Source organism: Drosophila nasuta, chromosome 3, assembly GCF_023558535.2.
Source record: "Drosophila nasuta strain 15112-1781.00 chromosome 3, ASM2355853v1, whole genome shotgun sequence".
In the NCBI taxonomy this organism is placed as follows: domain Eukaryota; kingdom Metazoa; phylum Arthropoda; class Insecta; order Diptera; family Drosophilidae; genus Drosophila; species Drosophila nasuta.
The window spans coordinates 39933788-39951217 of NC_083457.1; the positions used below are offsets into that span (position 1 = coordinate 39933788).

At 37.7% G+C, this 17430-nt stretch overlaps 2 protein-coding genes across 2 annotated transcripts in view; one reads left to right on the plus strand and one right to left on the minus strand.

Annotated features, from left to right (window-relative positions):
* The window catches only part of LOC132792361 (uncharacterized), a 104842-nt gene that overhangs the window by 54831 nt on the left and 32581 nt on the right, over positions 1–17430 (plus strand). The gene's annotated exons all lie outside the window — the stretch shown is intronic.
* The window catches only part of LOC132788454 (peroxidasin), a 40055-nt gene that overhangs the window by 6261 nt on the left and 16364 nt on the right, over positions 1–17430 (minus strand). Inside the window, 8 exon segments of the mRNA XM_060795884.1 lie at positions 1785–1966; positions 2054–2119; positions 2121–2233; positions 2330–2533; positions 4772–5440; positions 6731–6972; positions 7107–7178; positions 7274–7489. Of these exon segments, the coding sequence (XP_060651867.1) occupies positions 1785–1966; positions 2054–2119; positions 2121–2233; positions 2330–2533; positions 4772–5440; positions 6731–6972; positions 7107–7178; positions 7274–7489 (1764 nt within the window).

The window sequence follows — 17430 nt, forward strand, 5'->3', positions numbered from 1 at the left end:
GTCTACTTTCAGCCCCGTTCCTTCTCCTCCTTCCCGTTGCTCCTGCTGCATTATGCATTTAAAAAATGGCTGCGTAAGCAAACGCCTTCAGTTTCTTTGCTGCTTCTGCTACTGCTGCTGGGGAGATTTGTGGGCTTGCTTTGGTTTACCGTTTTGTGTGCGGCTTTTGCTTTATCATTTGCTTGGGCGCCCCAAATTGATTTACGGCCTGCATGCTGCTCCTTCCACTCTTCAACGATTTTTTGGCCTTTTGGTATCATCTTTGCAAAGTTGGAGCCTAGACCCGGCGGCGCCAGTTGAAGAAACAGAAACTGGTTCCAGTCCCATGAACAACTTGTCAACTCAATTTCAATTTGGGCAATTTGAACAACTTGTGTGGTTCTCTCATTCCATGCACTCAACTTGTCAGTGTCCCACTGTGACTCCCATGCCCTGCCCTGCCCTGTCCCTGTTCTCTTTTTCTTTTCTTGCTCTTACTTTGTCTGTCGCTCTGTCGGTTTGTCACGTTTCTTGTCCTGTCTTGGCACGTTTTACAAAGCTGCCAACTGGCACAGCAACTTTTGTGCTTTCGTCGCCGCTTTTTTGATGTCTTTTAGTGCATATTTTATATGCAGTTTAGCCAGCGGCACAGTGGGGCCACAGCAGGCGAACAACTGCTCAAAGTTTATGAACTCAAAAACGATATTTGCCTAAAGGGATTATTAACTTGCAGCTAAACTAAAATAGAAACTACTTCAAATGCTATTAAGTCACCTGCACAGTGGGGCAAAAGTGGGACAAAATGTAAATATATTAATTTAAGGTAGTTTGCTATGAAGTGCCTGTAAAAGTGTTTATTATTTACGTACTTAAAAGCCTTTTAAATTTAAAGGTAAATGGAATTCAATACTGCAATATACCCTTTTCATTTTGTTGGTCTAAAATCTTGATCACTGAAATTTATTTCTGATTAATAATACCTCAAGCTGATTTGTTTTTTTGCAATAGTCAGAGAATTCGTCAAACTTAATAGAACCTTTTTAGCTTTTAGCTTTTAAATGAAAGGTTCTATAAAATTTTTTTTTATATTGAAAACATAAAAAGAAAGCATATAAATAAAATTTGTATGTATATGGACAACATCTTAGAAAGCTAAATTAAAATGATGACTCCAATAGCCCCTATTCTTTTTGATGGTTTTCTTAAAATCTTCATTTCTCAATAATAAACTTCAATACATGTACATGTTTCAAGATAATCTTTTCTTCATACATTTTTGAAAATGATTTTAAATTATTGTAAAACATTTTCATTTGACTTTCACCAGTGTGCCATTAACTTAAGCTTTAAGGGTTCGTTTTATTGCCCTACATGGGTTGCATAGTGTTCGCTTTGCATACAAGAGCAACGCAACCCGTAGTGATTGTTAAATGCCCGAAACACTTGAAGAGAATCGCTCCCAGTTGACCATTTAAGAAGTCAGTATATGTAGATAGTCTGCGTGTTTGCACCACTGTGCAGTAAGTGCTTATATTATACAGTTTTCTTTTTTGGCTGCTCTCAAGCACTACAACTATTTTTCAATTAATTAAGCAAGTTTGGCGCGTTCTTAAATGCATTTAAGTGCAAAACCCTCACTACTTAAGAACTGTCTGTCTTTTGAGTGCTTTGAGTGAGGCGTCTGGATCGAAAAGTTGTTTCCTTTGAACACAACTTGCAGCGCATTGATTGCAGACTGTCGTTAAAGCGCAAGTTTTATACTATTACCAACACAATACAGATGGGTAAAAGTAAAAAGAACTCACCTTATGGTAACGAGTGCGGAGGCTGTGGCACGACCGAATCGATTCTTTAGCTGGCATTCGTAGCGTCCGCCATCGAGGATGGTCACATTCTTGACAAACAAACTGCCGGTGCCGCTTATTTGATATTTCTCGGTCAATTGCACATTGGGATCGATGGAACGTCCGTCGCGACGCCAGACAATCTGCCAAGAGAGAGGAGGAGAAGACCACAAGTCAACAAGTGGCTGGCAAATACTTGTAGTCGCAACTTTTCGTCAGCCGAAACTTACTTGAAGTCCATCCTCCTGCTGTTCCGCCTGGCAGGGCAACTCAATCGTGGTGCCCGTAATGGCCACCCAAATTGCTTGGCTCAATGGCCAAACGTGGCGGTTGCTGCGATTGCTCCACTTTAATCGCTGCCCAAGCGCTAACTTCACCGTTCTCATTGCTCGCAATGCAGCGATAGACACCTGAAAAATGTTTGAAAACGTTTTGCGAATGTTGACTGCAAATTATAAATGCTGAATGCCAGAATGGCGAGTGCCAAAGTGAATGGCAGTACTTACCCGCATGGTGCTCTTTGGCCACGCTAACCACCAGCTCAGTGTTCTCGTTCTCCAACAGCAGGTCAACGCTGGCCTCGAGTGGTTGCCCATTGAATTGCCAGGTTATGCTGGGCAACGGATTGCCATCGGCATCGCATTCCAGCACAAAGGCTTTGCCCAGTTTGATTGTTTGGTTTTGTGGTGCCATTAAAATTTCGGGTAAATCTGCAACGAGAGATGCAACGAGGCGTATTGAGCGATTTGAGCAATTTCTCCCGCTCCAAATAGCAGTCGGCCAACAAAATTGAAGAAAATGAAAACGCCAAAAAATAAAAAAAAATAAAAAACGAGAAAAGTAAAACCAAATATAAATTCTGAAATTCAACAGCTGCTGGTCATTTTTCAATGCGTTTCTTGTTGTTGTTTGCGGGGTTTTTTTTTTAAATTTATTTTCTGTTTTCTTCCTGCGAGGCGCAGTTTTCCTATTGCGTCCCACGGGTCGTATGCATAATGCAAACACATTTTTCATAGCATACTTTTTGGCGCGGCTCAAACAAACTGCTGTTCGCCATTTTGGTTTGTCTCTCGACTGCACTCCATGTTTTTCTGTCTATGCGTTCGAGTGTGTGTGTTTGTGGGGTTAATTATGCTGACCAAATGCCACGCTTGACTGCTTGAACTGCCACGCCCCTCAACCACTGCAAACCACCCGCCTGCTGGTTGAAAAGTGCGTGCTGCATTCATAATAGTTTATAATTTTTGCACTTAATTTGCGCAAAATAATGCGCACATTTTGCACTTCATTTTGTGCTGTGACCACAAATTATAATGAGCCATTGTGATTAAGGCGCTGACTGAACACTTTTTGTTTCTGTTTTTTTTTTTTTTGGCCACTCCCTAAATAATGCCATTAAAAGTACAGTCACGTCGCGACGGTGTTTTGGCTTAGCAATTAAAGATATTAAAGCAAACATTTAAATACTCTCGCTAATTGCCAACTACGTGCTGGTTGGTTTGCCTCGTTTAAATTATTAAGTTTTGAGTTTGGTCAAAAAAAGTGATATAGTCTAGTATGTTGTTTACCAACATTAATTGCATTTTAATAGAATTATTATTAATGGCTAAAATTTATAAAAAGTGACTACAAATTTTTCATTAAACTAATTATAAATTCAAGTTAAAAACTACGTTTGATCAATTTTTGCAGTCACTTAATGCAAAACAATTCACGTAAAACATTTTATCATATTATTCCGCGGTTTAAATTTAAATACCAATTATTTTATATCCTGCAGTTTCTGTTTTTGATGCGCTAAAATGCAGTCTGTTATTTACAAATCAATCACAGGCATTTATCAGCTTTTAATTCTTGAAAAATGTACCATGGAAAATAAATCAATACGAACTTCAATCAAACATAACTTTTTAGCTAACTGATAAAAAAGTCAAAAACTATATTCAATGCAATTAATTTCCAGCTGTTAGACTCGCTGCACATAAATAAATATGTAGTTAAAAAAAGATACTAAATACAAAGCAAGTAAAAATGCTACAGTCGAGTTTGATCAACTGTGAGATATTTGAAAATACTAAAATATACCAATATATTTGGAATTACGATATATTTTTAAATTTTCAGCAAAAGTATGTAAAAACTGTATTTTCGTTAAAATTGTACAATTTAATATACCAACAAAAAATACTAAAATATACCAAAAGTTATATTATATTTAGTGTAGCGACTGTATTTCCAACAACGACAAAAAGTGAAAAAAGCGGTATATTCGTTTAAATTCAACAATTTGATATACTAAAATAATACTTAAATATACCAATAACTATATTTAGAATTTTTATATACTCCTACATTCGAAATATACCATAGAATACAGAATCAATTATTTGAAATGAAATTTAAAGCAATCGCATTTCGCATAACTTCAACAAGAATTCACTTCGATTTGTGCAATGCAACAGCTATAAATAGACTGCAAGCGCTTTGCCCAAAAATGGAAAAACATTAAAAACTATGCCAATAAATTGGAAATCGCTCGTAAATCGCTGTTTGAAACTCGCTCTTCCTTTTTCTCGTTGCTCTTGTTTTGCTAGCAATTAATCTTAAGCCTTGAGTGAATCCAATTGCCTGCAATAAAAATATACACTACAGTTCAATTCAGCGATGGCGATGGCGATTGTAAGTTGACTTAAATCATGGACGCTCAATTGGGAATGAACAAACTGTGTTCGTATAACGAAGTTACCAATGGTCTATATATACAATATAAAGCCGGGTCGGACAACTGGCAAACTGGCAAACGGTTAACTCTATACAAATTAAATCGACTGCAAATTGTGTTAAACGCGACAGTTGTAACTGCAGCAACCGTTCAGCAGACATGCGAGAGCATGGGGCACATTAACGCTGCCCCAATCTGGACAGAGTATAGAGAACATTTCACTCACCCTTCACTTCGATGCGGGCGGTGGCCTGCACAGAGCCCAGACTGTTGCGGGCCTCGCAACGATACGTGCCCGCTGTCAACTGGCTGGGTTCGAGGAGCACCAGACTGCCGTTGGCCTGCAGCTGCAACGTGGACGTGGACTGGGACAGTTGCCGGCCATTGACGAACCATTGTATGTCTGGCTGTGGCCAGCCGATGGCAACGCAATCGAGCAGCACGTGCCCGGACCCGTGGAGGGCAACAATTTGGTCATGTGGCTGATGGGTGAAATGCGGTGGCATTGGTGTCGGTTCCACAACCGCGGCGACGCCAGCCCGCACCTGATTGCCATCCGGATGTACGTGGCCGTGGTCGTGGATGTTGTGGAGGCTGTTCTGTGCGCTGTCAGCGTCGTGAACCATTATGCGTACGGGCTGCGATTTGATCTCGCCCATTTCATTGCGCGCAATGCACTCATAGATGCCAATGTCATTCGATTCGACACCGTTGATGAGCAGCGCTCCGCTAGGCAGCACCTGCATGCGTGGTGCCTGCTCCACACCGATCTCGTTTGTGTTTTGCATCCAAATCAATTCGGGCTTCGGTTGACCTTCCACCTCGCAGAGCATGCTCACCGTTTCGCCACTGTTCACGTGCATGTCGTGTGGACCCGCCAGCAATTCGGGTTTAACTGTGGAATGGAAGCACACAAATTATGGCACTGGCTTAAAACAGCACTTAATTTCTGGATTATGGCTATCTAGATAATACGTTAGATAAAAGTATTTAGAGATGGTTTGACTGCAGCATTAAATGCAACATAAATGTTTTTATTCGTAATTATATTTTTAGTTTAAAAACCTATGGTAAAATATAAGCTACTGAAGTAAATAGATTGCCGCTTGACAGAAAATTGTTTATGAAGGGTTAAGAAAGCAAAACATTCAATGTAGAAAAAATAACAGCTTTCATCCACTGTTTAAATATGATTGTAAAGGCAATAGATTGCAATAGAGTTACAAAGAGTAAGCCTAAATATAAATTCTATTTAAGTAAGTCTAGCAAAAATACATTTTTTTATGTTTTTACAAATTTGACGTATACGGGTAATTCTCTGGCGGAAATGTCACGTTCGAAAACAACATTTTTAAATTCTATATAAAGTTTTTTCCTATAGCTCTGGATTATCACTTTAATTAGAGCTAAGAATGATTATGGAATTATTTTGCTGTTGTAAGATAATTGCCAAAATGATTGAATTCGCACGCAAACCAATAAATGAACGAATTTTTGTATTTTATGGTAAAACAGAAATAGGTTCTAAAATTAATCTTAACTCTATAGAGCTATAACAATAACTTTTACTTATTTTCAAAATTGTTTAGTTTATGTTTTTCACTATAAACAGTGTCGCATGTGGCAAATTCCGCCTGAGAATTACCAACATACATATGTATATGTAAAACACTAAGCATAAACACAAAATATGTAAATAAATTTTTTTTGGCGCTTTTTTAAATTGATTTGCATCGCAAAAGCTTGGTAAATAGATGTAAATCACAGATAATAAGCTTAAAAAGGAAATGAATTAGCTTTGGTATATTTTTCAACATGTAGTATATACAAAATTCTCTAAATGCAGTCAAAATAAAAGAATGTTCTCTCTGTTCGCTTATCAACAATTCTTGTACATATTTCTGCATCATTAAACTCAAATACAAATCTTTACTTAATGTAATGAAGTCATTAGAGTTGCATTTAGTACATACTTTTTTAAAGTCAACATTTTCATTTGCATTTAAATTATATTATTTAGTTATTTTAAAGTCAATCAAATAGTTGACGCTGTTGACTATTCTGCTATGCTTTAAATATCATATTATATACCCATTTATTTGCCAAGTTCATCATTAATATTGTCTGCTTTAAATGGCAAATTGAGTGCTAAGCTTGACTAGTGTCATCAACACTCGCTACTTACCACATTGGAAATGCCGTTCATTGAGCTGACTGAAGCTGAGGCGTTGCAATGCTGTGGGCTGTGCACACGACAATGAGATGGAGACTCTTTGCGTTGGGATGTCCAAATGCCAACGACGCCAGAGTGAATAAACACCGCAATTGCAATCAATCGGGTTGCCATCCAAACGCAGTTGCCTCAGACTATGCAATTTGTTGAACATTTCCAGCGGCAGATTGGTCAGCTTGTTGTTGTTCAGAATGCTGCACACAGAAAAACCAAAAGCCAAAAGCCAGAAAACAAAACAAGAAAACACAAAATAAAAACCAAACAAATGGTTAGCCAAATATTCAGTCAAGGTTGAGTGCGAGAGCGAGAGCGAGAGGATGCTACTTACATTCGTTGCAAACGTGGCGAATTGTCAAAAAGTCCAACAGGCAGTTGCCAAATATCATTGCCATCGAGATAGCTAAAAGTGGTTTTCGGGTAAACGTGGCGAATGCGCGATATTTTTAATTAAACTTGATATTGAAACCGGATGCAGTTTGTGTTGAAAGTACTTACAGTGCCTCTAAGCTGCTCAATTGCTGAAAGATGGTGGCGGGTAAGCGGCTTAGGCGATTCTTGTTCAAATAGAGAAACCTTAATGCCCGCAGATCCTTAAAGGCATCCTCCTCGACAAATGCCATTTCGTTGTCGTTGAGAAAGAGCGTCGTCAGTTGGCTGAGGCCATTGAATGCATTGGCCGGCAGCTTCTCAATGTGATTGAATCGCAAATCTCTGCACAAGACAAAAGTAAAAATGGAAAAAAAGAAACGTTTAGTTAAGGGGATGCTGAACTATAGAGTATCTATATATATATCAGTCCGTGTGTGTGTGTGTGTGTGTGTGTGTGTAGATTGTGTTCTATAAAGAGCATAATGGAGCGAAGTTCTGAGCGTGCTTTGCATTTCTCTTTCACTCTCTTTTGCCATTTTCATTTTGCTTTCCTCAATTTGCTAGTTGTTGGACATGTGTCATGTCCAGCAGGCATCCGTGTGTGTCTCTCTGTGTGTGTGTATTAGTGTATGTGTGTGTGGGGTGTGAATCCATGTAACTAGGGGCCAGCAATTGCCATATGCAATTAGTGCGTTACTTGAGCACGCAATCAACAGTTAAGGGCGTGGCACAAATTCCACTTCACGTCAAGTCGCCTTTCCCCTTCGCATTTTTTTTGTGTAAATTCTAAAAAAAAACACACACACACATAAAACGCTTCTCTTCTTCCTGGGGGGCAAACAAGTTGGCACTCAATTCAAAACTAAAACATGTTCGTTTGTTTAAGCTTCAAGCGTAGAGAGAGAGAGAGAGAGAGAGAGAGAGAGAGAGAGAGAGAGAGAGAGAGAGAGAGAGAGAGAGAGAGAGAGAGAGAGAGCGAGACCGGATGTGGAAAACTAGGGTAAATATTTTGAACGCGTTTGCATATGGCATGGATTTAGAAAGTGTGTGGCAATGCTGCAGCAAACCATTTGTAATTCAACAGCAATTCATAATCGATATGCAAAGCTGCAGCAAGATTGAAATGTTCTTTAAAAGCAACAGAGAAAGTTTTCTTAAAAAGTGTATTATCACTTCAGAATTTACGTTTTATTTAGAAGTGTTAAAAATGTGTATATTTTTGTATGTATATTTTTTAATTACCAAGTACACAAAATAGTATAAATTTACATAAAATCGATTTGACAATAACACTCAGAATGAATGCAAACAACATACAGCTCTGAGCTTTGAAATAGCAGTGCGACAGAAACAAAATACATCTAAACAACCATTCATTTTATCTCGAAGTACTGCTATTTCAAAGTTCACAGCTGTATATAGTTTGATTTTTTCTCCTTCTGCATTCTGATTTAATTCCTTCAACAATTTTTGCTTGCAAATCAGCATCAACTCAAACAGTTCTCTTCTCTTTACTTTTGCTGATGACATTTCATGTCTGTCAGACAGTAATTTTCCTGTCCTTAACTCTAAGTAGACCTTGGTTTATGTAAAACTAAAGTAAATACTCATTTACAAAACATTTTGCACACATTAAAAATTAATTAGGAAAAGTTGTGTGCCATAGTTTTTATGCTAAGCGACAGCGCAGCCAAGCGATAAGCCACACACATACGGAAACACACACACATGTTGGAGTATTTTCAGCAGGATATGAGTTGCATATGTTTTGCAAACATGGAGAGGTGGCTGAGGTGGCACCCACATATGCTCGCGAATCGCGACCTGCAAAACTCGCCGCCTAATGGAAACAAGTGAGCAACGCATCGAAAGGCCACAGCAACAACGACAACAACAACAACAGCAACTGCAGCAAGGATGGCAACAGCAGCAAGAGCAGTAGCAGTGGCAAAAGTTGAAAAAAGTTTCTAATCAACTCTTGGAGTTGGCAGCGAAAATAACGACAACAAAAACAAGAAAAGCTCATGAAACTGGCAGAATAACAACAACAAAAACAACCACAACAAGAACTCGTTATGGTGCAAATTCAATGCTGCGCCTGCAACATCTAAGCTAACTCAAAAAAGGCTGCTACAACAATGTGCAGCACATTAACTTGGGCTTAACCGACTAATAGATACACTCAAATAAAAAGCAGATTAAAGCGCCGAAATATGAAAACGGGCAATTTTAAGTTACTGTAAGTTGCAAAAACTATCAAAAATTGTACTAAATAGAATAATGTACTAATGGAGTTATTATATTTGTGTTTAATTTTACCTGTACATGTCTGCACAGTGTATCCCATAGCTGACGGTGATTAATATCGATAGGCAGTGTTTTCGATAACAATAATTACAGAGTTGCATGCGATTTTTCATTAATCTTTTTAACTTGAGCGACAAAAATGGTTGCAATTTAATCGGTAATTTGTGTTTTATTTGAGTATTACCATTTCTATTTTATATACACTAGCAGTTGCAATAGTTGTTTAAGTAATAAAATTAATAGCTTTAACATTAAAAGCAGGCCTTTTTACATATTTTTAGTTTCAATACCGATAAATATACATATACAAGGGGCAAGGGGCAAAGTAAATGAGGAATAGAAAAAGGAATAAAGAAAAAAAAGCAATATAGGAATATAGGAATACCTTCATGAAAAAAAACTTTTAAAATATGTTGAAAAATCTTAAGAAGGCATTAATTTATATTAATATGCACATATTATGCTATTCAAGTACCTATAAATTTGTTGTATTAATACAAACTTTATAATGCAATAACAATCTAATCAAACTCTGCTCTCAAGTAGCATAATTATGAGTGGATTGAAAAATTTCTACACGCGCCAATAAGTATGCTTCACTTTTGTTGTCGAGCCAACTAATTGGAATTTTTGGATTTAATTTCCAATGCAGTGAACTCTTTTGCATCGACAGCAGGAGCAGCAGCGGCAGCGCATAAAAAGTTTCTTTGTGGGAAAATGCAAAAGTGAAAATTATGCCAAACTGGCAGCTGGTTCGTCTCCGGCCAGATTCGGTTACCGGGCTTCGCCCAGCATCTCTTTTCTCTTCTCTGCTGTTGCAGGCGATAATTACGAAGCAACGGCAAAGGCAGTAACTGAAGTTGGAGTGGGAGTTTGCAGTTTAGTCCTCGTTGTTTGGTAGTTGTCTAAACAAAAATTATGTTTTGTGGCTACTGTAAACATGCAACGCACGAACAACACAGAGCATTGCCTAACCCTAATTGGTGTCAGCATTCAGTGCGTGGCTATGCCACAACAACCTGTATCTGTGTGTATGTGTTGGCTAAGTGCATATGTTGTATGTGTGTGTGTGTGTGCAAATTGCAACTAAAGACGAGTAAAAAAAGGAAACACAAACAACAACAACGCAGCAGCGTGCAACGTACAAACGAACGACAACGAAAACAACTTAAAAATCCAGAACAACACTAAAACCACTCACACGTACAGCTTGAGGGCTACAACTACAGTGAGTGTGAGAGCGACAGAGCGACAACAACCTGCAGTCAGTGAAATACTCACCAAACACACACACATCACACACACACATCACACACACACATCACACACACACATAGAGAGAGCGCCCAAATGTTGGCATATAAACAAAACCGCTGCTGCCACACAGTCGACGCCGTTGCCATCGCTGCTCTCTGGTCTTGGTCTGGCATGGCCGGGTTTTGGTTGCTTGCCTCGGGCGGCAACTCTATGTGTGTGCATGCAACATCAGCAGCGGCGCTTTCAACTTGTGGCAACCACATGCACATTGCGGGCAAGCGGAGGCATGCAGCATAGACAGAGCAGGGAACAGAGAGCAAGGCACAGAGATGAGGTGGAAGGAGTAAGCTAAAGCAAGGAGAAAGGAGCAAGGCAGAGCGAGGAGGAAGGAACAACACATAGAGAGAAGCAAGGGACAAGGCAAGGGACATTCAGGCAGCAAGACTGAAAACTAGGCTGGGAGTTAGGGAGCTGCAGTAACTGTTGTTTGTGCCACACACACAGGCTAGTTGAGTGGACTGGAAAGGTAGTTTTCCCCTTTTTGCAGCAGCGACGACAACGATTTGTAAGTTGGCTCGCTCTGCATATCCAGCAGCAGCAGGAGCAGCTGCCTTTGTGCGCATACGGCAGCTTGATCCACATTTCTTTTTCTGTTTTTTGCTGTTTTTGTGTTCCTTGAGCTCTTTTGCAAACTCCATTAGCCCCAAACACAACCTCACCAGCCTCAGCAGAGCGTCAGAGCGTCAGTCAACACCCATCTCAACTCAACAACTCACAGTGTGGTCCACTGAGAATCCCAAGACAGCCAAGTGACAGACAAGTGAGTGCTCGCTGAGTGAGATATACTCGTCGCACTCCTCAAAGAGCGTAGCACACCAATTTTACGCAATTTACGCTGGCAAAATAACCTCAAACAATAGATCAAGTTGAAGCAGATCAAGGAATAAGAGTTGTAACGCAAAGTGGGAGAGGATAATGTTAATTTTTATTACTGAGAAGCGAAATAAATAAAGCTTATAAAATGAACAAATAAGACAACTATTCTATAAATATATCAAATGAATGCACCACACATGGTATATTGATATAATTAAAATGAATGTACCACAAATATACTGAAATACACCGAAGACTATATTTGGTATAATGCCAGATTGTCAGCCAAAGAAACTAAATACTTAAAAGTATTTATTAAACGACTTCTACAATTTTGATGATTCGTAACCATTTTCAGTATTCATAAATACTGTAGTTAATATAATAATAATACGCACCACAAATCGCTCTAGCTTCAAAATTACGCTTGCTCTTGTAAGCAAAATTATTAGAAAAGCAACAAATCTCAAGCAAAAATAATTGTGCAAACAATTACTAAAGTTATGTTTGAAAGCATTTACGGAAATTTCAAAATATTTTCTATGCAAAATGAAATTTCAGAGTGGTCAAAGTAAAGGGGAAAGTAAAGCTATAAATTCAAAAGTTTAAATAAAAGTAAAAACTACAGGATTTCGAAAAGCAATATAAATATTAAATGTGTAATAAAAATATGTAAACTCACAAAAAAAATCAAAGGTTATAGGTATAAAGGAAATAAATTTAATGGGGAATTTCAGTTGTATCACTAGAACCTGTTGTAAATTGCTGTTATAAACAATTATTTATTGGTAAATGCAATAATCTAAAACCAGAATAACTATCCAAAAAAAATAGTCACAAAAAAATCAAGTCTCATATGTCCAATAAGTTAAGCTTTGCTAAATTTACATATAGTATGAGGATTTTTGTTTTGATTTCATACAAATTTGCCTCTTGCTAAAGAAAAAGTTTTCAAACAAAACTAATATGTATCTCTACATGTCTATAATAAAGTCACAAATAGAATGAAATATTGTCTTGATACATTTTAGTTATATTTTGCGTGTATGCTTTAAACTGGTAAATTAAAAAGTCTTAAATTAAAAAAATATATAACTGAAGTATCAAATGAGTAAAAAATACGCCAAAAATAGTAAAGGCCATATAAATGGTTTACATTAATTGAATAAAGAGATGCTGTTTTAAATTGCTTTCATAAAATTATTAAATTTGAAAGTTTTGGCATTTAGTCAGAAACAGATAAAGCTTTAACCTTTGCTTTAAATTCCCATTTTCATTCTCTCCTGAATATCAATAAATCATTTGTTGTTGAATCTATTCACAACTTACTAATAATTTATTTAATTGGATTGTCCATTTCGAAGTTGAGTAAGACGCAAACTCAATACGCAAACAACTTGTTATTTATGCAACTCTAATTGAATCTTATTCAATTACCAACGCTCTTCCTACACAATTCGTTCTGACAAAAAGAGTTCAAGTGTCAATATGTCAATTGACTTTTCGCAGAGATTTCAAAATGTTCAATCAATTCTCATTTTTTTGGGGGTGAATAAATGCTGCAGAACCACTGTGCAATGTGGGAATGCAACTGAAACTGTCCCCCAGCCTGACGTGTGACAAACGATGGTCCACTCAAAGTACACATACACAAAATAGTTCGAGCTACGCCATTGAGCCTAGTCCGAAGCAGCTGCTGTTGCTGCTCCTTTAGCTACGGCTTTACCTTCCACTTCCACACCCACTTGATGTTGCCACAGAACTCTGCTATGAGTGTGTGCTAGTTGCAGGCCTTCCGCATAGTTTGCGTGTCAGTTGCGCAACTATTTGTCGAGCATCAGCTACACACATACTCTCGGAAAAAAGAACATCTCTGAAGCCTTTCTTGCCGATGTTCCACCTGCTGTGGCAGTCTCTGGAGTAGAGTAGAGTCTCTGCCCTCAACGCTTGGCTGGGTCATTTCAATCAGCAGACAGCAGGCAGAAGGCAGCAGGCAAAAATGCAGCTCACCTCAACGCAGTACGCAGCTGGCACGCTTCCCAGCAGACTTCATAGCCAGCTAGGAAATTGCATTTTTTTGTGCACGACTTTCTTTCACTTTTGGCTTCCGCTCAGCTCAGGCTGCAAAGTGATTTCGATAATGACATTCGTATTAGGGGAGTGAGAGGAGAGACTTTTTGTGTTTTTTTTGTCTATGTCAGCTGCAGATGTTGTTGTTGTGATATCAAAATTCCAATTAAATTTATACGCATACATGGACAGAACACGTATACGCCATGTTGAGCAACGCAACCCCCTTGCTGTGAGCTGTCCGACAGACATGTCTGCACTTAATTAATGCATATTATTGACAAAAGCATAGCCAGCTCGAATATGTTTGTCTATTCACGCATGCATTCACTCCCGCACACACACACACACACACACACACAGGCACACAATATTACGTATACGCTTTGAAGTCCGTGTTGGGTTGAATTTATGGTTAGACCAACAACTAAAGCATGGCATCGTGTATTTCGGCCACAATCTAACAGTAAATTGTATGAAAACAATTATCGTTGTGTAGCTAACGGTTAGCCAACAATTGGGGGCGTGGATGTCAATCAATTTTGTGCAAGGTGACAAGGCAAAAGGCGTCTCTGGCAATTCAAAATGTGTCGCGTGTGCAATGAGCGTTAAACTGTTTAGTGGCTTTACAAATTTGATTTCAATTAGTTGCCAAAATTAGTGAAGCACAACCGCAGCCACAGCCAACAGCAACGAAAATTAGTGAGTGAAATTAGTGAGAGAAAGCAGAGAGTGTGAGGCAAGTGTGCTTTTGACTACTCGAGCTCAATTAAAGCAGCTGTCGAGGTGCTGAATGAAAGCAAACTATGAAAGCGTTGAGCTCAAGATTCAACAAGTTCAGTCCTCGCTTTGTTTCCGTTTGCTGCTAAAGTCCGGTTGACTTTCCTGTTGCCTTTTTCAGCATTTGAAGTTATGTTATAAAAAGATTTTTGTTAAGGCAAAGCAAGAGTTTTCAATAAGGTCTCAAGGGGTGCGCATAAAAATATCTATTTATTGTTGCGCTGAAAAAGCAGAACTTTGTTTTTTAATTTCATGAAAAGCGGCACATTAAATTACAAATAAATATTGTTTGGTAAAATAAACTACATTCGTTATTTAATTAATTTTTTTAAATATCAAAGAGTTCAATGTATAAAAAAATGCTTTTGTCACAACAAAAAACATTATATTATAACAAGAAACATGAACATGGACAACAAAAAGAATAATCTGAAAATTTGAGGATGAATTAAACATACAAAAACAAGTACGAAAGCTACTGTCGAGTGTGCTTGACTTTGTTATACCCGGTACCAGTTCTGAATAAAAATGAAACAACGCTGTATTAATTTTAAAATATACCAAATTAATATACCAACAAATTTTGAAAGATACCGAGCGCAATATTTGGCATATTAATAGAAAATATATACCAAAGAGTACAAAATATACCAGATTGTCAGCCATAGCAACTAAGTCCCAAAGTAAATAAGAGTTTTCGACCATACAAAAATATTTATTAAATCACTTTTAAAATTTTTATCTAATCGCAGCCAAATTTTCAGGAATCATAAAAATGTGTGCCCACATATATTGTATGCACCAACAAATTACAATTTTTTCGATTTGCGATTTTGGTTTCCAAAAATGTGAAGTAATCGTAATATGCGTGCAAACATAATTATATATATCTATCTGTTATAGTCTCTGAGATCTATGTGTTTAGACGTACAGACGGACGTGACCTTCTCAGTTGTTCACGCTGTTCAAGAATATATATTTTATGGGGTCGGCATGTTACATACATTTCCTGCCGGCATAAATTTATAATACCCTTTCATATTATAATATGGAACATGAACACAGGCAGCAAAAAGAATAATCAGAAAATTTGTGGGTCAATTAAACATACACAAAATATTCCCTTTGCAGATTGAAGAGTTACAAATTTATGTTACTTTATTTATTTACCGAAATTGATTTAACAATTTAATTACTGAAGAGAATTTTTGTGTGATTTAAATCACATAAAGACAAATAATGATTTTATTTGAAGACTACAAAAATTACAAAGAATGTTAGGCATAAAATCAAAACAATTGTGCAAAAGGGTTTTACGTTTTTTTTACGAAATTGATTTGAGAATTACATCACTTAAGATAATTTTGGTGTGATATTAAACTTATAAGGACTATGATTTTATTTGAAGACTACGAAATATTACATGAATGTTAGGACTAAATACCAAATAAGTTCGTGTTGTATATTACAATTAAACATATAGGCAGTGAAGAGTAAAACTGTTGAATCAAAATATTGTGGAATTAATAAATGTTCAAGCCGCATAAACTTAAATTTATTGTTGAGTTAATAAGTGATGAAACTATTGCATCGAAAAGTTGAATCTAAAATTTATTGTTGAGTAAATAAATGATGAAGCTGTTGAATGTGAAATTAATTTATTGAGCTCTCCTTAAAACTATTAAAACTAAAATTTATGCTGGCTTATATTTATGCGCATTACAACTTTCATGAATGGCAATGAAGTTGGCCCACAACAACCCACGCCTACAGCTATCACATTAAGTATACGCCTTGAGCAACAGCGCAACTCTTGCGCAGCATCATCATCATTTAGATTAGAGCGGAAGAAACTCAACAACTGGCTTTTGCAAATTGCGTTTGTGTAAGTTGCAGCTGCAGTTAGTTTCTATCATTAGCTTTGGCTTTCATTATTGTTAGTTTGCTTCGCACAAACACACACATACATAGACACATACAGTTTCACATTTATCTTGTGCCTTTCTGCGCCATGAAGTATGCAACATAAAAAACCGATAAATATGCGCTTTTTATTTGCAAAGGCTGAGCACGCGCAGCGCTTTCTACATTGCATAATTTCCTTTTTGCCCCTTTCTCCCATCACCAACTACATGGTTGTACTCTTATCTGTATGATCCGTGCTCTGGCCGGTGGGCGTGGCACGTAGCCCACATTACTCGCCGTGCTAAGCCCGAGCGAAAGGCAAAGTCATGTTTCGTTGTTAAGGTGAATTTTGTTGTCGTCGTCGTTGTCGTTGTTTGCCGCTGCTGCTACTGCTGTTGCAGCTGCCTTTGCTGTTGTCTCTGATTATGATTTGTCTGGCTTACACACAGCTCATACACTCGCACACACACTCACATGCACACACACCTGTGTAGCAGCTTAGGCGGCATCTTATGACGCTGCTTCTTCAGGCTACAGCTCCCTCAGCTGCCTTTATGGCAAATGTGACAATAAAAACAAGTTTTAACTTTGGCTCGGCACACGACAAGCAGCTCCAGTAATGCACATACACACACGCGTACACACACACACACACACACTCAGGCACAACATACACGGAGAGTACAACACACTCAACACATCGCACATTATTGTCATAACATGGCTTACAAACACGCAAATAACAAGCTGCAACGGCAGCAACAGCTATAACAACAAAATCAACAAGAATGCAACAGGCGAGCAGACAGATAGACGAGTATATACCCTGGAAAAATGCAGGAATATATTCGGAAGACAATTTAAAGGACAAACCAATTCTAAATGGTTATTAATGAGACTCTAGAGTCTAATTAAAACTAATCTCTTCTAACTTTTTAAATTTGTATTATTAACAAATAAATTTACCTAATCATATTTTTGTATATATCCCACAAAATGCTGAGTAATTTTATTCAAGCTTAAAATACCTAACTCTAAAATGTTAAATTTTCAACATTTTCCACGATTTAGACTAAGAATACACCAAA